The sequence below is a fragment of the Choloepus didactylus genome, chromosome 18 (genome assembly GCF_015220235.1).
Source record: "Choloepus didactylus isolate mChoDid1 chromosome 18, mChoDid1.pri, whole genome shotgun sequence".
Classification (NCBI taxonomy): domain Eukaryota; kingdom Metazoa; phylum Chordata; class Mammalia; order Pilosa; family Megalonychidae; genus Choloepus; species Choloepus didactylus.
The window spans coordinates 22,412,157-22,439,575 of NC_051324.1; the positions used below are offsets into that span (position 1 = coordinate 22,412,157).

The 27,419-nt window shown below is 52.0% G+C and overlaps 2 protein-coding genes across 2 annotated transcripts; one reads left to right on the forward strand and one right to left on the reverse strand.

The window, feature by feature from the left end:
- The first annotated feature begins 265 nt into the window (after positions 1–265).
- On the forward strand, positions 266–22,509 carry SARM1 (sterile alpha and TIR motif containing 1). Its single transcript, XM_037808214.1, has 9 exons — positions 266–1,145; positions 8,555–9,173; positions 9,706–9,918; positions 10,207–10,298; positions 10,409–10,644; positions 12,593–12,695; positions 12,766–12,955; positions 17,209–17,330; positions 17,457–22,509. Exons 1-9 carry the CDS (start codon positions 676–678, stop codon positions 17,584–17,586), a joined length of 2,175 nt encoding a protein of 724 aa, XP_037664142.1. The 5' UTR covers positions 266–675; the 3' UTR covers positions 17,587–22,509.
- Positions 20,904–27,344, reverse strand: SLC46A1 (solute carrier family 46 member 1). Its single transcript, XM_037808215.1, has 5 exons — positions 27,036–27,344; positions 25,772–26,624; positions 23,723–23,806; positions 22,092–22,248; positions 20,904–21,512 (listed from the first exon to the last, which is right to left on the reverse strand). Exons 1-5 carry the CDS (start codon positions 27,273–27,275, stop codon positions 21,455–21,457), a joined length of 1,392 nt encoding a protein of 463 aa, XP_037664143.1. The 5' UTR covers positions 27,276–27,344; the 3' UTR covers positions 20,904–21,454.
- Positions 27,345–27,419: the final 75 nt, after the last annotated feature.

Consider the following 27,419-nt stretch of genomic DNA (forward strand, 5'->3'; position numbering starts at 1 on the left):
GAGAAACAGGCAAACAAGGGCATTGAGAGTTGTACAAGGTCGTTCTTATGATCGTTTTAGCCACTAGGGGGGTAGGAGGCACACTCAGCGGAAGCAATCCTCCCCCGCTCCACCCTCTCCTTCCCTCCCTACCCCCCTCCGCGCCCCGCCCCTTATTCAACGTAGAGAGCGGGGTACTCGGCGAGGGGGGGAGGCCTGGTCAGGGTGTGGGCGTGGCTGGGCAGAGGGGGCGGGGCTTCGCAGGCGGCGGGGGAGGAGCCCCGCGAGACCGCAAGGCGGGGTGTGGACTCCAGATCGCTGCTCCTCGGAGACCCGGCCGCTGCAGAGCATCTCTCCGCCGGGCAGAGGCAGAGCGGGAGCGGCGCTTTGTTCCTGCCACAGCCAACCCGACCCTCTGGCGGCTGCGTCCATCCCTCGCCTCTCTGCTCTTTCTTCCCGCCCGCCGCCTGCATCCAGGCCTGCATCCCCTTCCCCAACCCTTCCGTCCTCGATCCTGACCTCATCCCTCCCCCAAACTTCTGGTCAGCGCCCTTGCCTAGTACTCTCTCTCCTTCCCTTTCTCCTGCGTCTTCTTCCCCCTGGTCCCCTATCGGGCCTTCCTTGCCCCGAGGCCCCGGGTAGCTCCGCCGGGCTCCGCCCCCCCAGGCCGGGCATGTCCCTGGCAGCCCCGCGCCCATGGTCCTGACGCTGCTCCTCTCCGCTTACAAGCTGTGTCGCGTCTTCACCATGTCGGGCCCACGGCCGGGTGCCGAGCGGTTGGCTGTGCCGGGGCCGGAAGGGGGCGGCGGCGCGGGCCCATGGTGGGCCGCCGGCTGCCGAGGACCCCGCGAGGTGTCACCCGGGGTGGGCGCCGAAGTGCAGGGCGCCCTGGAGCGAGCACTGCCGGAGCTGCAGCAGGCGCTGTCGGCGCTGAAGCAGGCGGGCGGCGCGCGGGCCATGGGCGCCGGCCTGGCTGAGGTCTTCCAGCTGGTGGAGGAGGCCTGGCTGCTGCCGGCCGTGGGCCGCGAGGTGGCCCAGGGTCTGTGCGACGCCATCCGCCTGGACGGCGGCCTCGACCTGCTGCTGCGGCTGCTGCAGGCGTCCGAGCTGGAGACGCGCGTTCAGGCCGCGCGCCTGCTAGAGCAGATCCTGGTAGCCGAGAACCGGTAAGGGCGCCAGGCCCGGGGGACAGCCCGCGTGGTGCGGGGCGGCGAGGGCGGTCGGACGCCTGGGGTTCCCGTGTGCTTCGCACTGTGCCCAGCCCGCCTCACCTCACTACAGCCCTGCACGTTAGGATCAGCGTGTCCATTTTACAAATGAGGAAGCTGAGGCTGGGGAAAGATTAGTGATTTGCCCAGCACCACACAGTGAGCTAATGGTGCAGCCAGGATTCACTCCTAGGGCTAAAGCGGTGGAGGACGTGGACACGGAGAGGAGGACTGGAGTTGGTCCTGTGGATCAAGATTGGATCCCATTGCCAATGCCCCCCTAAATCCACAGCTGCCTCTCCATGGACCTGGGTGCTCTTCTGTGGTTCCTTCTTTCCCCTTGCCTCTCCTCCCACCCCCCCACCCCCCCCACACACACACGGGAGGGGAGGAGAACACAATGGTCAGGGGTGTGGGAAGGGGGAGGACCCTCCTCTCTCCTCTCCCAAGGCTGAAATGAGTGCTAATTTAGGGGTTGCTCAACTCCTTACAATCGACCTCCTGCTTCCTCCTTCTTCATTCTGGTCCAGACATGATCTCATTCTGCAGCTGCTGATGGGGAACAGATTTTCGGCTGGGATGAATGGGTGGGGGAAGAGGAAACTGAAGCAGAGAGCTAGGCAGGGGTCAAAAAGTGTAGGTGTTCTCTCCCCCTTCTCCACTTAGTGCCAAGATGTACTAAGTGCCTACCTCTTGGGATCTCCTGTGGAATAGGAAGACCCCTGAGGACTCACTTTCCCTCCCCTCCGATGCCAGGGAAGACCAGACTCTCCCACTCCAATCTCACACCGATACTCCCTTAGGCTAGAAGTATTTCAGGAGGATCACTTACAGCTTATGCAGCTCCCATAAGTGGGATGAGAGTGGGGTAGGGACATGTTCCTTGCCATTTTCCAAAAAGAAAAATGGCCTTATAATTGGTGGAAATGATACAACTGTCAAAAACACTTGAACGATAGCGTTGTCATCTCTCTTGCTGCAGTAACAAAGACATAGTTTTTTGCTCTCCCTCCCCAGCCCCTTTACTGAGTTTTCTCTTTGTTGTCTTCTATTGGGCATGGGTCTCTGGGACCTTCTGACGTGGAGGGTGGGCTGCTGGCCTGGTTGCCTGTTAGTTGATGGTTTTGCTCCTTTTATTTTTCCTTTCCTTTCCTTTCATCTTTTCTTTCTTTCTTTTTTTAGTTTATTCCGGTTGATTTTTTCCTTAGTTTCTGGATAAACCACTCTTCCAGAGACAGAATAATAAAACATGTAATATTTTAAGAAAAAGTGTATATAAATGAAGCAATTTAGGTGGGAGGCCAAGTTAGGATTCCGCAAGTTATTCAGCAAATAAACTCCCAATTAACATCAGGTGCCCTGATGGAGATGGCACAAGAATTTGGAGGGCTAGCAAATGGAGTGAATGTTCACTGGGCGTGGTGGGGCCCAGGTTGGAGGCCATGTCTCATACTTTTGGTATGTGGGGGTGGTGCAGCCACAGCTAGAACCCCTAGGGAATGGGTGCAGTCAGCACCCTAGGAAGAGGAATGCTGCAAAATGCAAACAGCACTGATATTTTCAAAGTAGAAAATAACAATGATCACCTGGTTCAGTATTACTGAGAGGAGGCACCAACTAGTCTCCCTGTCCCAAGAAACAACGTCCAGGTGCCTGCATCGCTTCAGGACCAAGGCCAGAGCACAACGCGCCCCGCGGTGATCAAAATCCTTTCCAAGAGAGGCGGGGTCTCTGCACCCGAGAAGACAGGAGAGCCAGAAGGGAGAAAAGGGGCGACACGCTGAGAATGTATGTTTATGAAACTTTTTCTCTGCTCCACCAACCAGCCCTCCTCTGCCTCCTCTTAAAGAAGGTCCTTTCATCAGTGCTCCCAACTCCTGTTTTTCCATCCCTCCTTCTGTAGCTCTCTTCTTCCCAGAAGCCTAGGACATAGCTGTCTTCACCCCCAAATACCAGGAGAAGCCCAACAGCATAGGGTCCTCCAAACCTGGCCCCACAACTCCCAGTTAGGGCACCACCTGCTAGCTCTCTAAATTCACAGTCCACCTCTAGCAGGGAACCTTAATGAATACAGCCTTGGAGAGGTTAAATGGCTTTCCTGAGAATATACAATGAATAAGTGGAGAACACAGGCTTAAAAACAACAACAAGAAACTATTGCACAAAAATTTTGAAAGCATGAAGGAAAAAAAGATATACAGTGAAAAGGTCTTTTTCTCTCCTAGATCTCCCTCCTGGAGGCAAACCAGATACAAGTTTCTTGTATGTCCTCCTAGAGAGAGTCTATGCACATGCAAGCACTTGCATATATATGTATATGAAATGCACATGTTTGTCTATATGTACGATTTCCCCCTCCTTTGGAGCTGGGATTTGAACCCACATCTGTGATTCCAAAGTGTGTGCCCATTTCACCAGGCCTACAGTCTCTCAGGCCATAGGAGAATTGGGAGCTGGGTGAATAGCGCTCACAGAAAGCACACAGATCAACTCTGTGGAGTTGTCAGGTGCATAGGGAAAAGCTAGGGCTGGGGGCTCAAGAGACTTAGAATAAAGTTGTGGCTCTGAATTGATGTTCCTGTGCAAGCCCTTCTGTTCTAGTTTGCTAATGCAGCCAGGATGCAAAACACCAGAAATGGATTGGCTTTTATAAAAGGGTTTTATTTGGTTACACAGTTACAGTTTAAGGCCATAAAGTGTCCAAGGTTACACATCAGCAATCGGGTACCTTCACTGGAGGATGGCCAATGGTGTCCGGAAAACCTCTGTTAGCTGGGAAGGCACGTGGCTGGTGTCTGCTCCAAAGTTCTCGTTTCAAAATGGCTTTCTCCCAGGACATTCCTCTCTAGGCTGCAGTTCCTCAAAAATGTCATTCTCAGTTGCTCTTGGGGTGTTTGTCCTCTCTTAGCATCTCTGAAGCAAGAGTCTGCTTTCAATGGCCATCTTCAAACGGTCTCTCTTCTGCAGCTCTTCTCTCAGCTGCTGTGCATTCTTCTAAGTGTCCCTCTTGGCTGTAGCAAAACTTGCTCCTTCTGTCTGAGCTTATATAGTGCTCCAGTAATTTAATTCAGACCCACACTGAATGGGTGGGGCAACACCTCCATGGAAATTATCCAATCAGAGTTATCACCCACAGTTGGGTGGAGTGCACCTCCATGGAAACAACCTAATCCAAATGTTCCAACTTAGTCCCCACTAATATGTCTGCTCCACAAGATTGCATCAAAGATAATGGTGTTTTGGGGGACATAATATGTTGAACTGTCACACCTTCCATTCACTGGGCCTGAGTTAAGTCCTCTGAAAATGAGGGTGTTTGATTAGATTATTTCTCAAACACATCCTGGCTCTGATATTTTAGGAGTTTATGTAGCCAGCTTGTTCTGGTAGCACAAAGTACAGAGGAGGGATCTTGGGCTCTGTAGACAGGCAGACCTGAATTTGAATCTCAGCTATGTCTCTCACCAGTTGTTTGAGCAGATCATATAACCCCTCTGAGCTTTGTTTGGCTTTTTCATTTGTAAAAGGAATAACTGTCATACTAGCTGCCTGAGACAGGGCCAGAACTTGAGTGGATGTGTTCCCTTGGGGATAGGCTACAGAGAAGCTGAGTGATCAGGTCAGCAAAGCTGTCCTGGCCTTCCTTATGGCTTGTTCTGTGTTCAGCTGGGCCCTGCAGTGGACACAAAGTGCAGGCACTGTTGTCACTGCAGTGCCCGCTGGGCAAGGACTCCACGGCTGACTGGATCTGTATCCCTTTGGGGGTGTTACCTGTGGAGGACATCATTTGTGAAGGTCAGGAAGACAGGAAACCTTTACCTCTGCATGGAGTGTAGCGAATGCCTTCTGCCTGCTCTGCTGGGCTTCAGGCCCTCCCCCCTGTACCCGTCTTTCCCATGGCAGCCAGAATGCAGGTTCCTAAAACTCACATGTGATTGGGTCATGACCCTTCCTGAAGCTTTTCAGTCACTTTCCACTGGCCATTAAGATCAAGTACAAATGTCTTGAGATATCTCAAAAGGTTCCCAGGACTGATCTCCTCTTTCCCCACTCTCCTCTGCAGTGTGGCAATACCCCAAGTGCACCAGCTCTCAGACGTCTGCAAGCCTTTGCAAACATCTAATCCTGGAATGCTGTCTCCCCTTCTCCTCTTGGCTAATGCCCCTATCATCTTTGATCTAACCTCATAGGCAATCATTCCAATATATCTAAAGCGTATCTTTTTTCCCGTGTTCTTGCAAAATCTTTATTGTTGGTGTGTGTGTGTTTTATTTTGTATAAAATGGCTCTGTATCATTTAGTACATTGTTTCTTACTTTTTTTCACTCTGTTAGGTTTGTTTTTTTTTAATTTATCAAAGTGAAATTCACATAGCATGAATTTAACTATTTTAAAAGTGAACAATTCAGTGACGTTTAGGACATTCACAATATTGTGCAACCATCACCTCTATCTAGTTCCAAAACATTTCCATCACTCCAAAATAAAACCCTGTATCTGTTAAGCAGTGTCTTTCCATTCCCCCCTTCCCTCAGCTCCAGAAAACTACCAATCTGCATTTTGTCTCTGTGGATTTACCTAGGGATATTTCATATAAATGGAATCATACAATATGCAACCTTTTTGTCTGGTTTCTTTCACTTAAGCTAATGCTTTTGAGGTTGATCCACTCAGCAGTATGTATCGGTATTCCATTCCTTTTTATGGCTGAATAGTATTCCATTGTAATTATACCACAATTTGTTTATTCATTCATCCATTGATGGACATTTGAGCTGTTTCCACCTTTTGGCTATTTTTAATAGTGTTGCTATGAAAATTTGTGTACATGCATTTGTTTGAGTACCTGTTTTCAGTTCTTTGGGGTATATACCTAGGAGTGGAACTGCTGGATCATATGATAATTCTATGTTTAACTTTTTTGAGGAACCAGTAAACTGCTTTCCATAGCAACTGCCCCATTTTACATTCCCACCAGCAATGCACAAGAGTTTCTACTTCTTCACTTCCTTGCCAACACTTGTTATTTTTTTTCCTTTTTTTTTTTTTCATATCTATCCTAGTGGTTATGAAGTGGTATCTTATTGTGGTTTTGATTTGCATTTCTCTAATAATTAATGATGTTAAGCATCTTTTCATGAGCTTGTTGGCCATTTGTATATCGTCTTTGGAATAATGTCTATTCAAGTCCTTTGCCTACTTTTAAGTTGGGTTGTTGGTCTTTTTGTTGTTGAGTTGTAGGTGTTCTTTACACATTCTAGATACTAGACTGTATCAGATATAATTTTCTCTCATTCTGTGGCAAACTACTCTGGGTTGTTTTTTATTTTGATGAAGCCCAATTTATCTATTTTTTCTTTTGTTGTTCATGCTTTTGGTGTCATATTTAAGAATTCATTGCTAAATCGAAGGTCATGGACATTTACCCTTATTTTTGTTCTAATAGTTTTATGATTTTAGCTCTTCTATTTAGGTTGCTAATCCATTTTGAGTTAATTTTGTATATGCTGTGGGTAGGGATCCAACCTCATTCTTTTGCATGTGTATTTCCAGTTTTCCCTGCACCATTTGTTGAAGGGACTATTCTCTCCCCATTAATTGGACTTGGCACCTTTGTTGAAAATCAATTGGCCATAGTTGTGTAGATTTATTTCTGGACTTTCAATTCCATTCCATTCATCTATATGTTTATCTTTATGCTGATACCACACTGTTCTGTAGTTTTGTAGTAAGTTTTGGAATCAGGGTATGTGGGTGCTCCAAATTTGTTCTTCTTTTTCAAGATTGTTTTGGCTATTTGGAGCCCCTTGCAATCACATACAGATTTGAGGGTAGTGTTGTATCTTTAAGATCTTTTGTGTTTCTGTGTTATCATCTATTCATTCACCCGTAACTACTCCATAATCCCCCAGGGTGGACACCTCCCATGTTACCTCTCCTCCCTCCCAGATTTCACATGAACTGCTTCCAACTTTCCCACGCTACAAATAACACTGTAGTGAACATCCTTGTCCATGTCCCCTTGTGGACCTATGTGAGAATCTCTTTGGGATACAGAACCAAGACCCCCAATTTCTGGCTCAGAGGGTGTGTGTATCCAACCTGCTCCCTATGAAGGCACTTCAGGGCCTTCATATCCCCACCCCCCATAACCCTCCTTATTACCCAGCTTCTAGTTTCTGCCAGTCTAATAGGTGTAAAGTGATAGCTGTTGTTTTAATTTTCATTTCTCTGATTACTAATGCATTAGAGAATCTTTTTATTTGCTTGTTAATATTTTGGATTTCCTGTTTTGTAAATTGCCTAAGTGCTTTGTCATTTTCTATTGAATTTACTGCCTTTCCCTTGTTGATTTGAATATTTATTATAAATGCTCTATATTATCTCTTGTTGATTTTACTTTTTCCTCGGGCTTTAGACTTTGCAGATCTCTGTGGCCTTCTTTCTATTTTTCAAACATGCCAAGCTCATAGCTTTCAGGGCTTTTGTTTTTGTTGTTCTCTCTGCCTGTCACTCTCCTCTCTCAGATACTTTCATGTGTCTTTTGACATTTAGCTCTGAGATGTCACCTCCTCAAGCACGTCTCTCCACCCAGAACCTCTCCACTGCATTCCCTGACTTTGCTGTCATCACAGCCATATCACTGTTCATTCATTGTTTACTTGCTTATTGTCTGTCTCCAGACAGTCTTAGTCACTGTTTAACCCCAGCCCCTGGTGCAGTGTTTGGCACACAGTAGATACTCAGTAAATGTATGTTGAATGAATGAATACATACACTCCAGTCCTGGAGCATCAAATGAAGAAGAGCTTGAAGGCAAGGCTAAGAGTGGTGATAAGAAGCTAACATTTATTGGGTCTTTACTATGTGCCAGACACTGTGCCAAACACTTCAGGTGGATTATCTCATTACTCCTCATAATAACCCTGTGAGGTAAGTTTTCTTATTATCCCACTTACCAGATGAGGAAACTGAGGTACAGAGATAAAAGAAGGTGCCCGAGGTCCAGCAGCTAGAAAATCGCAGAGATGAAGCCAGGACCCAGGTGATCTGCGCCAGAGCTGGGGCTCTTAACCTCTATACAGAGGGCCTCTCAAAGGGAGTGGGAGGGAGAGGAAAGGAGATGGGCGCGGCCTGGACCGAACACCTTGAGCACTCTGACTGGAGAAGTGTAGGCCTCCCAGAGCTGGAGGTCACGGGGTGAGAAAGCTGCGAGGAGGGGAATGTTTCCCCCCGTGTCTCATATGACACTAGTGAGGGCCAGAAAGGGTAAGTGACCAGGCCGTGGCCCCCCAGCAGGCAAATCAAGCTCCCCAAGCTGCGGCAACTCTGCTCTGCCCAACCTTCTCTCAACCTTCTCTCCGCAGTGACCGCGTGGCGCGCATCGGGCTGGGCGTGATCCTGAATCTGGCCAAGGAGCGCGAGCCGTTGGAGCTGGCGCGGAGCGTGGCTGGCATCTTGGAGCACATGTTCAAGCACTCAGAGGAGACGTGTCAGCGGCTGGTGGCGGCCGGCGGCCTGGACGCGGTGCTTTATTGGTGCCGCCGCACCGACCCGGCGCTGCTGCGCCACTGCGCGCTGGCGCTGGCCAACTGCGCGCTGCACGGCGGTCAGGCGGCGCAGCGGCGCATGGTGGAGAAGCGCGCCGCCGAGTGGCTCTTCCCACTCGCCTTCTCCAAGGAGGACGAGCTGCTGCGGCTGCACGCCTGCCTCGCGGTGGCGGTACTGGCGACCAACAAGGAGGTGGAGCGCGAGGTAGAGCGCTCCGGCACGCTGGCGCTCGTCGAGCCTCTAGTGGCCTCACTGGACCCCGGCCGCTTCGCCCGCTGTTTGGTGGACGCCAGCGACACAAGCCAGGGCCGCGGACCCGACGACCTGCAGCGCCTCGTGCCGCTGCTTGACTCGTCGCGCATGGAGGCCCAGTGCATCGGGGCTTTCTACCTATGCGCGGAGGCTGCCATTAAGAGCCTGCAGGGCAAGACGAAGGTGGGTGCGGGTATGGGGTGGAGTGGGCGAGGGTTAGAGGGCATCTGGGAAGGCTTCTCAGAGGAAGTGACATTCAACTAGGACTTGAAGTACACATAAGAGTTAGGTGAAGACAGATTCAGGGATGAGGGCGCCAGTTCTTCAGATTTTGAAGGCAAAACCAGGAGTTTGAACTTAGTCTTTAGGGCAAGGGGAAGCCATCAAGTGGTTTTAAGCAGGAGACACCTGTGTGTCACAACGATCACCTGGGCTGCTGTGTGGAGATGACATCTGCAAGGGGGTGGGATTGAAGGCAAGAGGGCCAGATTGGAAGCTATGAAGGGGGACAGTTGAGATGGTGGAGGCAGGGCTTAAGGTAAGTCAGCAAATGCAGAGAGAAGGAGACATATTCAAGAGGTGTTTCAGGAATGGAATTAGTACTTGGTGATTGGCTTGGTGAGGGGGAGGTAGGAACTGAGGAAGCATGTTTTGGGACCGCTGGCAAGCTGGTGTGGACACAAGACATCTTGCTCCCTCCCTCCTCCCCCCGCAGGTGTTCAGCGACATCGGTGCCATCCAGAGCCTGAAACGCCTGGTCTCCTACTCCACCAATGGTACCACGTCGGCACTGGCCAAGCGCGCGCTGCGCCTGGTGGGCGAGGAGGTGCCACGGCCCATCCTGCCCTGTGTGCCCAGCTGGAAGGAGGCCGAGGTGCAGACGTGGCTGCAGCAGATCGGCTTCTCCCAATTCTGCGAGAGCTTCCGGGTACAGCTGCCTGGGGATGGGGGTGGGGTGCTACCTGAGTCCGAGTGGGTACATCCTCGAGGGGCTCTCTGGCTTCCTGGGCACAGATGACTGTTCCTCCACCAGGCCCTCATCCCCTCTCCTGGGGGTGGGGAGCCTATACCCAGCCACCTGAGGGGTCACTCAGGTGTGAACTGGGTCCAATCTGCCTCCCCCATGGCCATCTCCAGTTCCCCACTCCTTGCATCTGTGTTTGGGGTTCAAGGGCTGAGAAGGGGGGCCCTTTCTTACAGCTGTCCCCTCCTCCAGGAGCAGCAGATAGATGGTGACCTGCTTCTGCGGCTCACGGAGGAGGAGCTCCAGACGGACCTAGGCATGAAATCAGGGATCACCCGCAAGAGGTACAGAGCTTCCTGCCCCCCCAGCTCCCCCTCCCCCCAAGTCTAACTGCTCCCTCTGCCACTAACCAATCCGGAGTCAGACCTCAGCATCCTCTCCTTCCTGAGTGCAGGTTCTTTAGGGAGCTCAGGGAGCTCAAAACGTTCGCCAACTATGCAACGTGCGACCGCAGCAACCTGGCCGACTGGCTGGGCAGCCTCGACCCGCGCTTCCGCCAGTACACGTATGGCCTGGTCAGCTGCGGCCTGGACCGCTCCCTGCTGCACCGCGTGTCCGAGCAGCAGCTCCTGGAGGACTGCGGCATCCGCCTGGGTGTGCACCGTGCCCGCATTCTCACAGCGGCCAGAGGTCAGCCTGCCCACTGGCTCCCTAGCCCACCCCAGCCCTGGTCCTGGAGGGGTGAGGGAGACACCTGGTGGGGCCTCAGCGCCGCCCTGGGAGTTACAGAACACATAGGCAGTGCCAGACTGGGCTCTGGGGATGTAAAGGTGAATGTGTTGCAACTGCCCTCAAGCAGTTCCCAGTCTGGGGTGGGTGAGAGGGTGGGGTGGGAAGCAGGTATATAAACAGGTGGAAAATAGAGCAGGAAGTACCCCTAGGATTCTGGTGGGATTTCAGAGAAAGTACTGCCTACCCTGTCCACCTGGGAAGGGATCTGGGAGAGGAGGGGATGCCTGACCAGGCACTGAGGATGTGTTGGGGTGGGATGGGGTGGGGTGGCAGGAGGAGGGGAAGCCCAGGCAGGGGGAGCAGCATATACAAAAGTGTGCATGGAGGGTGCATATGTGCAGTGAGGTGGGAAGACAGGGCTCATCCTAATAGCCAACAGCTTACAAAGTATTGGCTATGTGCTTTGGGGAGGTCACAAGGGCAGAGTGGATTCTAGGGTTCTAGCAAAACCCTCCCCTTTTTACTGAGACATCAGCTAATATTTATTGGTCAATTACTACATGCCAACTACTATATTAAATTTTAATGGATATTAGCCCATTAATCTGTACATCCATCTGTTAAGCTGTACATCCATTCTATACAGTGGGTGGTGCTAATTTTTTCTAATCAACTCTAAAAACATTCTAAAGAATAAAAAGAGGTATAATTTAACTTAAAAGTGTCCAGTTCAAGGAGTTTTGAAAAATGTATACCCTTGTGTAACCACCCTCACCATCAATGATAAAGAACATTTCCATCATGGGTGTTAAATTAATAGATGACTAAACTAAGATCTAAAGAATTTAAGTAAATTACCCAAGGTTATAGAAGCCATTATAAGACAACTAGGATCTTTCTGCTTCATAAACAGAAAAATGTTTTCTATGGGTGCCAAATCTGCATATTACAAGAGGGTAGACCCTTTTCATTCATCCGATCATTTAAAAACTGACAAAGGCTTTAGCCCATATTTGCTTCAACCAAAGCAAGTTGGCTTTTGTCATTTTTATATTGCAACTTCCTGTAAGAAATCCCAAGATTACATTTTTTTAAAACAGGAGGGTCCTAGGGCTAAAATAGCTTATAAATTCCTTCTATAGAGAGTACAGAGCCATGCATAGGTTTTAACTGGTGTCAATGACATGCTCAGATTTGGGTTCTAGAAGGATCCCCTGGTAGGGGTGCCAGATGGATTAGGCTGGGCAAGTGTGAGTTTGGGGAGACCAGTGAGGAGGCTGGAGTTAGGGACCTGGACATAGGGAGGGCCCTGGGGCTGGAGTCCAAGACGTTTAGTAGGTAGAGTCCACAGAGCATGGTGCCCAGCTCTGAGGCTGAATGTCAGCTCCCCAGGGGCAGGGCTGTCTGCTTTGTTCACTGCTGTATCCCAAGTACTAAGAATAGTGCCTGGAACTCAGTAAATGCCAAACAAACATTTGCTGGTTGAAGGAACTAGAGGCAGGAGTTAAAACTGATATCCAGATTTCTGGCTCTGGTGGGAAACTAGGAATCAGGGGGCGAGGGGCAGACTTGGGCTGTGTTGAGACTGGAGTGTCCTTAGGCAGCTGGTTGTCCAGGCCTGGAGCCCCGGAGAGGAGGAGCTGGAGGTGCATGTCAGTGTCCCTAAAACATAGCACCTGCCTCCTGAGAGGACTCACCAATGGTTAGCATCTTTCCTTCCCACAGGCCCCATCTCTTCATCTCAGTGACCCTTTTTGGAGCAAACCCCACCTGGGCCACCTGCCATCCTGCATGGGCTGGGCTGAGAGAGCGGGCTGGGCAGAGAACTAAGTCCCCAAGGGATGATGTACCTCGTGGTGAGTGGTGGGGAAGGTCCCCCCACAGTGCCATTTCTTGTCCACCTCAGAAATGCTACACTCCCCACTGCCCTGCACCAGCTGTAAGCCCAGCGGGGATACCCCAGATGTCTTTATCAGCTACCGCCGAAACTCAGGCTCCCAGCTGGCCAGGTGAGGAGGGGCAGGCAGGCAGCCTGGGGTTTGGAGCAAGCCCATATGGTGACCCAGGACCTCTTTGCAGCCTCCTAAAGGTGCACCTGCAGCTGCATGGCTTCAGCGTCTTCATTGATGTGGAAAAGCTGGAAGCCGGCAAGTTTGAGGACAAGCTCATCCAGAGTGTAATGAGTGCCCGCAACTTTGTGCTGGTGCTGTCAGCTGGGGCACTGGACAAGTGCATGCAGGACCACGACTGCAAGGACTGGGTGCACAAGGTAGGTGCCAGCCTTGGCCTCTGTGGCCCAGCACCAGCCGGTGGCCCGGGGGACAGAGTCCCCCCATCCCTTCTCGTCTGCATACCCCAGCAACACTTAACCCCGAAGCACCTCCCTGGCCCAGCTGGAAGTCAGGAGCCACAGCTCTGACTTTAGCAAGCCACTTAGGCTCTCCGAATCTGTTTCCACATCTGCAAAAGGATTATTGTGATGGTCAGAGAGGGATGAAAATACTTTGAAAAATAGGCTCTGTGAGGGCAGGGGGTGGGGCTGGATAAACATAGTGACAGGCAGAATGGAATAGTTGTTAAGAACAAAGGTGTACGTTTGAATCTTTGCTCTGGCTTTAGACAAGTTATTTAACCCCAATGAGCTTCATGTTTATTTATGGGAAGTGGAGATAAATAAGAGCACCGAACCCCCTAGCATGTGACATGCTTAGCAGAGTGCCTGGGACATGATACCTGTTCAATAATGGTAGCAATTCTTCCAATGAATATAATTATTACAACTACCACCATTGCTTAAATCACTGTTTTAGTTTCCTAGCTGCTAAAACAAATACTATACAATGGGTTTGCTTAACAACAGGAATTTACTGGCTCACAGTTTCAGAAGCCAGAAAGCTTGCTTCCTCTTGGGTTTGGTATTTTCTGGCTGGCTGGCAATTTTGGGGGTTCCTTGGCTTTTCTGTCACATGGCAATGCACATGACACCATTTTCTTTCTCTTCTGGGTTCCAGCTTCTGGCTGTTCACCGTGGCTTCTCTTTCTGTGTCCAGTTTCCTTTGCTTATAAGAACTTCAACCATTCAGTCTGGGCACACCTGAACTAATAACATCTCCAAAAGTTCTATTTACAAATGGTTCACACTCACAGGACCAGAGATTGGGACCTGAACATTCCTTTTGGGGGGGACATGATTTGATCCCCAATAATCTCCATTGTATCTTCAGTGCCTGGCACATAGTAGGAATTTATTGAATATGGAATGAACGGATGGGTGGATGGACCCATGTCCCATCTGTAGGTTATTAATCATTAGTCAGGCTGTAGGAATCAGGGCTGGAATTGAGGGATACAGAAATCATCTGAGATGGGGCTTTTGTCCTCAAGCAGCTGAGGAGACAAGAATATGCCCCAAATGACTGGATCCTATATAACTTGGTATAAATGCTAAGCCAGGTAGGCGAACCTGTTACTTACTATAGTGGTATGGAGAAGGGAGAGAGCACTGACAGCTATAATAATCAGGGAAGACTGCATGGAGAAAGCATAACTTGAGAAGAGCCTTAAGAATTTATGTAAGTGCAATAGAAGGCACCCCAGGCAGGGGGAACAAAATTAGCAAAGGAACAAAGGTAGAGATGAGAAAGATGCCAAGAACTTACATGCATCATTGGTATTGCTTTCTCCCCTTTACAGAGAAAGACTGAAGCTCAGGGAAGCAGGATAATTTTTCCCACAGCCACACTACTAGTGTAGAAATCATAAAAGCTAGATTTTGAACTCCATCCTTCTGACTCCAGAGCCCATGTTCTTTCCCAGGACCTGTATGTACTCTTTTACATGGCACAGATATGATGGGGTGTGAGGGGAGGTGGTGGGGTAGGCTTGGATTCAGTTCACATGAGGCATGATTGTCTGTGTCTCTTCCCAACTCCATGTTTAGTGAAATCATGTTGGTAGCTTGAAGTCTGCCACGGCGGGAGTATTTACACCAAGGAAGTTGGCAAACACTACAGATTAGGGCTTTGTTTTTTCATTTGTTCGCCCCTGCCCCCCAAAGAGCTGGCTGCTAAGCATTTACCAGCCTGCCATTGGTTGGATAGGAACTATGGAACCAGGTTATGGAGTGTGTAAAGGCAGGGAGAAGACCTGTGCATAAAGCATGGGGACACGAGAGGGGTGATGCCAGAGTAGTGGGGTTTTGGAGGAAGGCTCTGACACTATAGTGCAGTTCTGATTGGCAATTGGCAAAGGGAAAGAGGGTCAAGCCCCAGAGGCCCTGCAGGAAGGGCTGTGTACTGGGCCTCGTTTGGGGAGGGGGCACCGGGCCGGGGAGACATCCTGGAGGAACATGGTGGATGGCCCAGAGCAGGTGGCAGACTGTCTTCTGAGACACAGACAGGAACACTGGCAAGCTCCACGAGAGCTCAGACCTCACTTTGTTCACTGTATCCCTGATGGATGCCTAAGGGTGTGCTTGGCACAGCGTAGGCCCTTGAAAAAGTTTATAGAAAAACTGAATCAACGAGTAAACAAATGCACTCATTCTGATGAAGTTGAGGTTACTGGGAGAGCCATATCCACTAGGTCTACCAGGTCAGAAGTCCTGACTAATCTAGTTTTTGTTCTTAACTAGCTGCATGATCTTGAATAAGCCATTACCCTCTCTTGGCCAGTTTCTGCATCTGTGCAATGAGTGGTTTGGCTGTCTTTGGTTCCGTGTAATTCTGGGTGAAACAAATGTCGAAAACTTCCCCAATATATTGCTGCAGGGTCAGAATTGATCCAGATGCTCAGCAGATAGACAGGCAGCAAGGCTTGGTCAAAACAGCCCTGGACTTGGCATCTGAGGGCTTGAGTCAGAGGCCCGGCCCCTCCTGGGCTGGGCGTGTTTGTGACTCAGGCGTCCTTCTCCTTGCTTGAAAAATGAAGAGGCTCCCCAGAGAGCCAGTCAGGGTCAATGCCAGGCAGGTTCTTTCCCCAGGAAAACTTCTGCTCCACAGGGGCGCTGGACACCCCTGTTGTCCCAGCAGACGGGGAGGAGACAGGGAGGTGGTAGGAGCCTCAGCCTTGGGGCTTTTGAGTCTCAAAAGCTCCATCATCCCTCTTCCGTTGTTTTAGTGCCTAATTGCCTCTGGTTTTAAGAGGAGTTTTAAATTTCCTTTCCCACAGCCACATTTAGCCGACAATCAATACGGAAAATCACACGTGAATTGCACTCAGGAAAGTCCAATTCCTGTGATTCCCCCTTGAAAGGAAAAAAAAAAAAAAATAACCTCAGTAAGCACTCACTTGAGCACCCATTAATAGTAAGGAATATCCTCAGAACAACCCTGTGAGGAAAGTGTTATAATCCCCACTGTACAGAGGAAGAAATACTAACACCTCTTATTTATCAAGCATGCACTGTATGCTAGGTGCTAGTCTAACCACCTTGCACAGAGTGTCACAGTTACGCCTCCCAACAATCCTACAAGGTAGAGGTTACCATTAACCCTATTTTATATAGTAGAAAAGAGATTTGAGAGGCCGTTGTTTTCACCTCGGGTCACACAGCCTGTGTCAGAGAGGTGATGTGAATCCAGATCTGATGATCCCAGAGTGCAGCCCCTAAGCTTAGCTCCTGGACTGTCGCCACATCCATCCATCAAACCTTTAAGTGGTTATTGGGGGTGGACTACAGGCAGGGCTTTGTGAAAGGTGTTGGGGATATAAGGTGAGTAAAAAACGGACCTAGTCCCTGCCCTCCTGCCTGGTGGGGGAGACAGGTATTAAGAAAGTTACCCATTAATTAATTAACTCTGCATCTGCAGCTGTGCCGCAGGACTACACTGTGCTATGAAAGCCCATAGCTGGGGGATCTGACGCGACTGGGTGCTGAGGGAAGACTTCCCTGGGAAAGTACTGATGGAGCTTAGATGAGCAAACCGAGTAGGCATGAGCTCAGTGAAGGGGAAGGGCAGGGCGGTCCAGGTGGAGGAAATGGCCCATGCAAAGGGCCTGTGCGGGACTAAGGGGCCCGGTGGTGAGGGTGAGGGTGTGGCTGGGAGGAGAGTGCAGGGGCGGAAGAGTTTGAGAGGTGGGCTGTGGCTCCCCACACAGGGCCTTGTTGACCACTTTAAGCAGTTTGGACTTTATTCTAAGCACCAAGAAATCCTGAGGAATTTTTAGTAAGGAGTGACATGATCAGATTTGCATTTTGCATTCATTAGCTGGGTGAATGGGGCAGTATGGGGAGCAGGTTAGAGGGGCAAGAGTGGATGAGGGGAGATGTGCTGGGGGCTAACGATAATGAGAGGTTAGAGCAAGGGGGTGGGGGGAGGGGAGAGAAAATGGGTAGACTTGAGGAACAAGTGAGGAGTACAGTTGGCAGAGCTCACGATAGATCGACCTGGATGCGGGAGTGAGAGAGAAGTCAGAGTGTACTGCAGAAGGGCCTCTCGCCCAGAGCCTCAGGGTCCTTCCTGAATGGGGACAGAGGTCTTTTCTCCATCACCTCCAGGCCCCTCTCTGCTCTTTCTGCAGGAGATCGTGACTGCCCTGAGCTGTGGCAAGAACATTGTGCCCGTCATAGATGGCTTCGAGTGGCCCGAGCCGCAGGCCCTGCCTGAAGACATGCAGGCTGTGCTCACCTTCAATGGCATCAAGTGAGCCCTTGGGTCCCCAGGACAGAGAACCCAGGGGGGTGGGTACAGATCACCCCATGAGGCACCATGTGGGCAAAGCAAATGCCCTCTGCCTCTCCCCCGACCCAAGCCACCCCGTGCCCACAGGTGGTCCCACGAGTACCAGGAGGCCACCATCGAGAAGATCATCCGCTTCCTGCAGGGCCGCTCCTCCCGGGACTCGTCTGCAGGTTCCGACAACAGTTTGGAGGGTGCTGTCCCCTTGGGCCCAAACTAACCACCCCCAGTTCCCAAGTCCTGCTGTGACCCTTCCCTCCCCATTGCCAATGCCCTCCCCGTTGGAGCAGCAACTCAAGAAGGCCTCCCTGGGCTGAGACAGCCTGGACTCTTCTCGGCAAGTGGCTCTCGCCTCCCCCACCCTCACGGCCCACCTCGGACAGGAAGCCAGGCATTGGGGTGGTGAGGTTTAAACCTCACCCAGGCCCCGCCGCTGCCACCCAAGCCTGCCAGCATGGCTCTGTCCCGGATGTGAGGAGAGTCCCTGCTCAGTTCTGGAGACACTGGAGATTGGGGGATTGCTGCACACACTCCCCTCCCCTGCCCTGATAGCAGCCAGCTCAAGTAGGGTGAAGGATGTTGCCCTCTCCGGCCTGAGCACTGTAGTTCGGCAAGAGTCTGGGCCCAGGAGCCAGCCAGGGATGAGGCCAATGATGGTTCTCATCAAGACTGTGCCTGGCCCCTGGGATCACCACTTCCTGCCACCTCGTAGCCTTGCCCTGTAACCACTCAGTGCCCTTATCCGCCTGGGCCTGGTCCCAGATGCTGCCTCCCAGCCTTCCTGAGCTGCAGTCTCCTTTGCCACATCCGGGGTTGGTCTGTACCTATGGCTGGCTTTGCTGCAGTTACTGGTGCACAGGGGCCCCCTGCTTGGGCTTAGACAGGGGAGGCAATTCCTCAAAGGGCAGCTAGCCCGTCCTACCCCATGCCTCCTGCCCAGGCTGGCCTAGCCGGCTTCCCCAGCCCCTCACCCACCCTTGTTCAGGGCACCAGGCAGCAGCCTGGGCAGAGCCTGCAGCTCCGTGGGAAGAGGCAGGATCCTGAAGGACAAGGATTGTTATCCAGGGCTGTTCCTCCAACAACAAATATACAGCCGAGATTCTGCATTTCTCATAAATTCCCCAATGAGTCGATGCTGCTGGCTCTAAAACACGAATCCCTCACAAATCCTTGCCATTTCCCAAAGACCACGCCACGGTCTCTGTAATCCCACAACACCTCTTTCTGGTATTATCATCTCCATTTTACAGAGCTCAAGGCTCAGAAAGGTGGAGTGGCCAGTTTCCCCAGTCCTTAGTGAAGCCCCAGGACGCAGCCTCAGGCTTCCAGAACCCAGTCCACCGCCTGGTGGAACTGGCCTGTGAGACACCCTGGAGATGGTGCCTGTGTGGGGCTGTCCACAGTCGGCTTCCCCCTTGTCCCAAAGAATCTAGCAGTGAGGGGTGAGTTCAAGCAACAAAAGGCTGACCCAGGCTGCCATAAAGAAATAAGTGAGTGGAAATGTCCCTCTGTCCCTCCCTCCAATAAACCCAGACTCAGGGCTAGTGGGGTCAGCTGAACCTGGCTCTGCCTGCTGAGGGCCGTGGGTTCACACCTCAAGGCTGGCTCAGCTCCCACCGCCCCTGTCCCCCACCTCTAGGTGCTGGCCAGGCCACTCCTAGCTCCCAACCCACATCAGAAAGTCAAAGGTCTTACTCCAGACTTGGGACTCCTCCTTCCCACTCCCCTCCCTGCCACACACTATCTTCAGCATGGTCCTGGCCTAGAGCGCTTTGGTCCTGATCGTGCTCAATTCCCAGCTGCCCTCCTTCTTCACACACCGGGAGGGCCCACCATGCCAGCCCAGGGTCAGGGCCTGGACCCACTGGTGAACGAGGCAGACTAGATGTTGCCCTCCCAAAACAGAGACAATAATACAGCGTGGTAAGCATTCTCGAAGGGAAGCTTTCTGTTTCTGTCCCTAGTCAGCCCTGCTCCCTCCTAGGGCCCCCATGGGCAGCACCGAGAGGTTCTCTGGCCCTTTTTTCTGTTTGGCACACCCTCCACTGCTGCCTACCTCCACGAGCTGGTGGTAGGGATGACCTCTGCCCCCCTTATCTATCCCTGTGGGGAATCCCAGCCCAGAGTCCAGCCCCAGCGGAGCAGCCGAAGTGATAACCCTCCCCCCAGCCTGGCCATGTGTTCAAGGGTGACCACCTCCCTCAGCCTGGGCAGGGACCTTGGCCCTCACCCTCAACCTACGCCTGGCCCCTCAGGGCTGGTCCTGAGACAGACGGCTGAGAAGTGGCCTTTCCAACAAAGTCTGCTCTGACCCGGGTCTCCAGACACAGGGTTTCCTGTTTGGCTGGGCTGCTGCCCCGAGATTAGGGCCGAGTCAGCTGGCCCCCATCCTACCTCTCCCCAGGGGCCTAGAACTGCTCAGGGACACTCCAAGACCATCCTGCCCCTTGGGCCAAAAGTCCAGCCACCACTCATTCATCCTTCTTGCAGGTCCACCCAGGACAGTGAAAACAGGTGTCTCGTTCTAGAATGTATAAACTGGGATTTCAGGATGTCATCTGGTCCAGTGTTTCTTAAACTGGCCCAACAAGGAGTGATCTCTATGATCAGACAGTCTGGGGCATCGCTGATCTAGCCATTCCCAGGGGGGCTTGCTCAAGGTCACCCAGCTGGGCAGTGGCAGTGCCCAGAGTAGAACCCAGGCCCGAGGCCCACTCACAGCCTTTCCGTATTCTTGCTGCCTGCCTCATGGTGGGACAGTGGGTGCAGGGCCCTCTTCTTGCCTAGGTCTCCCAAGGACAGAGGAGACAGTGAGGTGGGAGCCTGGAAACAGCCCAGGTGGCAGACGTCTCAGCTGGCTCTGGTCTGCCCCTGGACCACCCCCATTGTTCCTGCATGGCTTCCAGCCACAGAAGCACTGGCTGGCAGCATGGGCAGGCAGGTGAGAAGGAACAAGGGTAGAAGTGGCAGCAGGGGGCAGAGTCCGGGTGGGCAACTCTGGATTGAAGTCAAATACCAGCTGACTTTGGTCTGCTTGGGAGGCTTATGGCCCTCATCACAGTGTCTTAATATTAAATCAGATTCTGCCTTTCAACTTCAGATTCAGGCCTTCCTAACTCCTTAGAAACAAGCCCTTTGTTCTCTGTGGGTCGCCAGGATCCTGGATCACATGAGGCATTAGCCCCATTTCCCAGGTTCCTGTTGCTGAGACGCCAGTGACGGCAAGTACAGGAGGGCTGGGTGGCAACAAAACATTCTGCTTGGGCTGACCAGGAAGGCCCTGCAGGGAGTGGCTTTCTGACTGCCCCTCCAGAGGAGCCAGGGCTCTGCCCGGGAGCTTCTCCACTGGCCTGAGGCAAGCCCAGCAGCCCTGCATCTCCCAGCAGCTCAGGAGAAGAAGGGGGTCAGATGAGGCCTGGGCTGGTCACGTCGAATACCAATCCCAGCACCGGGCAGCTCAGGGGCTCCCTCCCAGCCCAACAGCTGCTGTTGTGACACATTTGGGAAAACCAGGGCTGATACCTTGGGGACCAGAAGTTTCATTTCCATGTGATCATAGGGATTTATTATTGTGATTGGTATTGCTGGGCTCTGGGGCCCATGCAGACAACAGCACTGTCTCCAGAGGGCACTAAGCCCCTCCCCTGAACCTACCTCTCCCCAAGACTGGCACTACCTGACACTATATTTATCATTAAAGAGTGTCAGGCAGCTGGTACACACGTCATGAACTGAACACTGTGGGCTGGGCAGTTTTGACTGGAAGTAGAGACACCAGCCCTCATGCTTCTACTGGTTCCTGAGGTGTCACCTCTATCCTGGGGGGTTCCAAGTGACAGATGGCATAAAGGGTGAACAAACTCCTCTCCCAATGGCTCTCCCACCCCCTCCCTGCCCTGGAGTAAGCCTGTCTGGGTTATGAGTCCACATCCTAGAGTCGCAGGTTGGCACAGTTGTGGATGAGGTGGGGCCTTGGTCTAGCCTGACCACTTCTTCACAGCACAGCCCTTTGAGGGAGCTGCGGTGCTGCTGTGAGCTGGTCAGAGCTCACTCCACTCCTTCTGCCCCTGTCCCATGGTCCAGGCAGATCAGGGACTCTGGGGAAACTGCTGGAATTCAGGGTGAGGATCAGCCTTTTCCAGCACCCTGTGAAAGACCAGAGAGAAGGTTCAGCTGTGATATGAGGGACCCTCAGCTCCTGTCTAGAGAAGTCACACAGCCTTTACTCGGGTGGGCTGGTCCAGAAATTTCCTTCCTATAGCCCCTCCCCAGGCTGAGAGGTGGAGGGCAATGCCCCAGGACAGGGGACTCTGGAAAATGGCTCTTATGGATATAGGGAGGAAGTCAGTGGGCCAGGCTAGCCTGTAGCCAGCCACAACTAGCCAAGAAAGCTCTCTGGGATTCCTTTTAGCATATTTTCTGCTGCCATAGTTCTAGCTGTAAAATGGGAGACGAGGGGAACTGGGGGAGAGAAAGCAGCCTTGCCAAGAAGCCATACTGTTAGCCTTATCATTTCCTTACCCAAGCCTCCAGCCTGCCCTTGGGGAATGGCTCTTGGGGGGTTAGGCAGCTACCTGCAATGGGAGAGTCAGCCTGGGACTGAGACACCCAGAAGGGAAGGGTTCCCAGGAGTGAGGCCACTATTTCTGATTGGGAGGAGGAAGAAGGGAAAACCCTTAGGATAAGGGGCCCTATTAGGAGCATGGGTTGAGGGCCCTGCATTACCCAATCAGAATGGCCGGGATGAGGAGGAGGCCAGCTCCTAGGAGGAAGGGGAAGCCCTTCATAAAGTTCAGGGTGGCCGGATACAGCGAGTTGAAGATGCCAGTGGCTGTCAGCATGGCTAAGCTATTCACGCAGGCCACAGAAGAAAAGAGAGCACCTGTGAAGAAAAAGATACTCTGCTCCTGAGTCTGCAAGACCCAAGTTCAAATCCTGACGCCACTACCTGACAGCTGTGTGACCTGCGGCAAATCACTTAACCTCTCTGAGTCTCACTGTCTCACCTGTAAATCCTGCATCAAGTGTTGTGATAAGGAGAGAATGGGGTCATCCATGGAAAGCACCTGGCACACAGAGGGTACTAAGTAAATGGTTGCTATCAAATCCACATTAAAAGCATGTATGATATCTTCTAATGAAAGCCTAAGAGAAATGGTTTTTTATTTATCCTCTTTGATATGATCTTTTGTTTGGGACTGACTGCTGGTTTGATTCCCACTTCTGATAGTTATTAGCTGTGTGATCACTGAATAAGTTGCTATCCTCTCTGAGTTTCCGTTCCCCTTGCTGTTAAATAAGGAAAATTCCTACTTCACAGATTGTCAGGAACATTAAGTTTACATGTAAAGCACATGTTGCAGGGCCTAGCCCTTTGGACATGGCCAGTTGGCAAAGAACTATTCTTTCCTCCTGTTCCCCTTGGCCTCTCGGGTACAAGGACAATGCAGGAAGAAAGCTTATTGAGTGAATAAATGAAGTTACATGGCTTCTGGGGACAGCAGAGCTCATGGTGGGGTCTGCATGGAAATAGGATCTCTGTCATCATTATCCTTCTCCTGGGCTGAGAGGTATCTGGGGAAAAGTAGATGAGCCAGATGTTTCCAGGTGGGAGTTTAGAGACCCAGAAGCTTCAGAAGCCGTCCTTTATAAATAAGCCAACAGAACCCAAATTTGCAAAATAAGCAACAACCCAATAGGAATTGACATTAAACTCACAGACGGTTAGAGCCAGAAGGGCCCTAGAGGTCATCAAGAGCAAACAACTCATTTTACAGATAAGGAAACTGAGGCCCAGAGAGGGAGTGGGACTTGCCGAAGATCACACAGCCAGTGGGTGACAGAGCCAGGACTAAAACTCAGGTTCCGAGACCCACTGTGCCTAAAAATCTGGGTTTGCATCCTAGCTCCACCACTTACTAAATGACCTTGGGCAAGTCGGTTTAACCCTCTGGGCCTCTGCTTCTTCATCTGTCAACTGGGGACCATTAAACCAACTTCACAAGGCTTGTACACTCTGACCCCCTGGAAGCTGGGAACCCTGGCATTGTCACCTCCATTTCACAGATGAAAAAGCTGAAGTCTAAAGAGAGTAAATATAAATACTTTGTTCTGGTTGCCCAGAAAGAACATAACTGTGCTCTGCTGACTGCAAATCCCAACCCTGTGTTCTGACAATCTGAGGGACCCTGTTCCTCTGCCAGCCCAGGACAATTCAGCAGTCTGCATTTGTCTTGGCCACCTCTCCAGGGTAGGACGGAAGAAGGTTAGCTATCTGTGGCCCATGGCTGTCCATCTGCTCAGCTCAGGCAACAGCAGGCGTGAGGAACCAGGTGCACGGTGATTCGGACACTCACCCTGCTCTGACTCGCTCACCAGTCTGGAGAGTTTGGCCCGGATGACAGGTGTGATGGCTAACGACAGGAAGAGGAGCCCATACCCTGTGGAGAAATAAGCAATCATCAGGAAAATGGGGTTGGGAGAGGGCTGGGGGTGGGCAGACAAAGACTGAGGAGGAATGGACGCTACCTTCTACTTTTCTCAGATATATGGGGGACCCTCAGCTCCTGTCTAGAGAAGTCACACAGCCTTTACTTGGGTGGGCTGGCCCAGGTATCTCCTTCTGAGGGCCCCTCCCCAGGCTGTGAGGTGGAGGGCAATGCCCCAGGACAGGGGGCTCTGGAAAATGGCTATTCCCCACCAACTGCTTTCCTGTCGGAATACTTCATGTGGCACGGCATGCACCACCCACCCCACTGAGCACTTGGGAGCAAGATGGCAGGGCACAGAAAACAGGCAGGGAGGGGCTTTGGAGTCAGGCTCAAGTACAAATCCTGACACTGGTGCTTACTCACTGTATCCCTGGATCCTAACCTCGCTGAGCCTGACTCACTGTAAGAGGAGGAAAGCAAGGCCTTTATCACAGGACGGTATGAGGGGAAGTAGGCTGGAGGGTGGCCACCCCATGATATCAGGTCTAATGCCTGGAACCTGTAAATGTGACCTTATTTGAAAAATGGGTCTCTGCAGATGTCATGGGACTTGAGATGGGGAAATCACCCTGAATTATCAGGGTGGGCCCTACATGCAATCACACGTATCCTCACAAGAGGAAGCAGAGGGAGACGTGACACAGAACAGAGGAGAGGGCACACAGGAGAGGAGGAGGCAATGTAATCACAGAGCAGAAACTGCAATGATGCCACCACAAGACAAGGAGTGCCGGTGGCCACCAGAAGCTAAAGGAGGCAACGGACGGATTCTTCCCTAGAGCCGCTGGAGGGAGCGCGGCCCTGCTGATACCTTGATTTTGGCCCAGTGATACTGATTTTGGACTGCTGGCCTCCAGAACTGTGAGAGAGTAAATTTCTGTTGTTTTAAACTACCATGTTGGTGGTAATTTGTTACAGCAGCCACAGGAAGCTAACACATGAGGCATCGAGGGGACATGATGAAGGGCATGGCACAACTAAGCACACAGTACATGTGGGCTCCTTTTCCCTTTGCACTTGGTCACTACAGGCTTACCCTGTTTTCTTCACAACCATTTCTCTCCCTAGTGTGACTGATGCCTCCTCGAAAAGCCATAAACTCCTAGAGGACAAGACCTTTATATCCTCCAAGACAGATATAAAATGGGACACTCAAAAGTCCTGCAGGGCAGGTGTCAGGCTACCCAAATCCCCGAGACTCTACTGGAAAAGTAGACAACCACAGTGTCTTCATCATCTCAGCACCCAGGACAAGGCAGACAGATGCAGTGGGCAGATCTCCTTCTGCATTGCTGTCCAAGTAAGCAGCTGAGTTGACAAACACACTTTGATTATTGAACAGTCAGCTTTGTACGCAACACATTTTAGGGCTATATCAAAATAAATCTGTCCCTTTAAAAAAAAGCTAACTTCCTCATTCCCTGGCCAGACCCTCTTTCCCCAGAGGAAAGAAAAAGAACTAAAGCAAGCAGAAATTTCACATCCGTAGTCTGAGGACGCTGGCTCTGTCAAAAACCCAAAGAAGCTGACCTAGGATATCTGAGGTCCTGTGACACTTATCAGAGAAGTGAGTATTAAGATACTAACAGCATGGACTTTGTTTAAGAACATTATGAACAGACCATGTAAGGCCAAGGGGTGATGTAATTAATGTATGAGCCATATTTTTTCTTTTGCTATATAGAGCTGTATTTATGATTGATAAGGTGGATTAATTACTTTGGCTACTTACAGTCTGAATTTTCAGTATATCAAAGATGACATTTTTCTGGGGTTTCTTAGCTGTTTCTTCTCCCATGCAGGTTGGGGGCAACGCTGTTTCCAAACACACAGGCATGAACCACAGAGTGCCTGGCCCCCAACTTGCACCCCAGTGCCTCTGGGACAAGCTGTCCCTGATCCCACACATTTTACCTGTGAACATGAGGGCTGTGATGGTAGCGAACGCAAAGACCACCATCCCCAGGATGTTGAAGGCCAGGCCTATCTCGGCCACCCAGGTGTCAGCCAGGCAGTACTGTAGCAGCCGCAGACCCAGCAGGCTGGTGAGGTACGGGAGTTGCTGAGCCATAGAACCGTAGCCAATTAGCTGGGAATCCCAGCAGAGGGGTGCGCTCAGCTCATAGAGTGTCAGGATATCCTGGGCCCCGAAATGCACAGTGATCACCATGAAGATGGCCAATGAGTACAGAGCTAAATGCTTCCTGGACTTCTCCAGGGCAGGAGCCACATAGAGCCGGATGATGGAGCGGTGGTGACGGAGCGTAAAGAGCCGGGTGAGCATTGGATCCTTCACCGTCTCACCAAAGCAGAATGCCGCGTAGAAAACCATGGCTATCAGCAAGGCCAAGGCCAGCCAGAAGGGGTTCGCGTAACCCTGGGCCCGGAGCCAGTGGCCCCCGAGGAGGCTGGCCAACATCCCTGCCACCCCAATGCACGCTTCCAGCAGGGCCATTCGGAAGGTGCGGCTGTGGGTGGAACTGACATCAGCCACGGAGGCGAAGCCAGCAGCCAGGATGCCACTGAAGTCACCGAAGAAAGCACAAAGGATGCGGCCCAGCACAAAGTAGCCGACGTGGAGCTCCAGCTGCACCACAAAGATGGACACCACGGCCTGGAGCAGCAGGCCGAAGGAGGCCAGCACCAGCAGCGGCCGGCGACCCACGCAGTCACTCCAGGCCCCCAGCAGGGTGGACGAGAAGATACCCACCAGGAAGCCGCCCAAGTTCATGTAGAGGGTCCAGTGGGAGGTGAGGGTGTCCACTTCCTGTGGGGGCATAAACCTTACAAGGTGCTGTTCGTCTCCTTGGGTTGTCCAGCTCCTAAAACATCTCACCCTGGGAGCTATGGAGATGAGAGGCCTTTCTTTGGAGGCATAAACGTCAGAAATGTCTTAATACAACTATCTCAAAACCTGGCATTAGAGGGGAGGTATGGGAAATAGGCCAGGACGACGCTTTAGCTCGATCAATCTTAGAGCAGGCCCCTCACATCGCTGTTCTCGGCCAGGCCCCAACTTCGCTCGGGCCCGCCCACCGCCCAATATCCATGCCCTCTCATCTGCCCCCAACTTTCTACGAAAGCCCCTCGGCCCCTCGGCTGCACCACGTCCTCCAGCCCAGGCCCCGCCCCCTGCCACGCTCCTCGCCAGCCCCTCGCGCCTCCTCGCCGCTGCTACCTGCATGAGGGGGTTCACGCTGTGGTTGCGGCAGCTCCCCCTGTCGCGGGTGCCATTATAGCCCAGGTCGGCGCTGAAGCGGTGCCACAGATACTGCGTCGTGAGCGGGCCCTGCAGGACCAAGGCGAAGTTGGCAAGGAAAACGAGCGGCTCCACCGGGCCGCGGCACAGCATCGCGCGGGCTGAGCGGCCGCGGGGCTCGCCCGGGGGGCCCGCCTGCCCCTCCATGCGCGCACGCATCGGGAACGGCGCGAGGCGGGCAGCGAGACTGGCGCGCGACTCGCCGCCCAGGGCCTGCTGGGCGAGACGCGGGCCGGCACAGTCTGCGCCTGCGCCCAGCGTCCCTATTAAAAAGTTTGGCGGGGCGGGGCCTGGGGCCGGCAG

Bases quoted from the DNA above. Each gene is read 5' to 3' on its own strand.
- SARM1 (XM_037808214.1), top strand. From the start codon at position 676: ATGGTCCTGACGCTGCTCCTCTCCGCTTACAAGCTGTGTCGCGTCTTC. The intron at 9,919-10,206 runs GTACAGCTGCCT...CCCCTCCTCCAG, and splicing joins AATTCTGCGAGAGCTTCCGG to GAGCAGCAGATAGATGGTGA. The intron at 10,645-12,592 runs GTCAGCCTGCCC...TGTCCACCTCAG, and splicing joins CATTCTCACAGCGGCCAGAG to AAATGCTACACTCCCCACTG.
- SLC46A1 (XM_037808215.1), bottom strand. From the start codon at position 27,275: ATGCGTGCGCGCATGGAGGGGCAGGCGGGCCCCCCGGGCGAGCCCCGC. The intron at 23,807-25,771 runs GTAAAATGTGTG...ATTTCTCCACAG, and splicing joins CACAGCCCTCATGTTCACAG to GGTATGGGCTCCTCTTCCTG. The intron at 21,513-22,091 runs GTAATGCAGGGC...GGTCTTTCACAG, and splicing joins ATCCCGGCCATTCTGATTGG to GGTGCTGGAAAAGGCTGATC.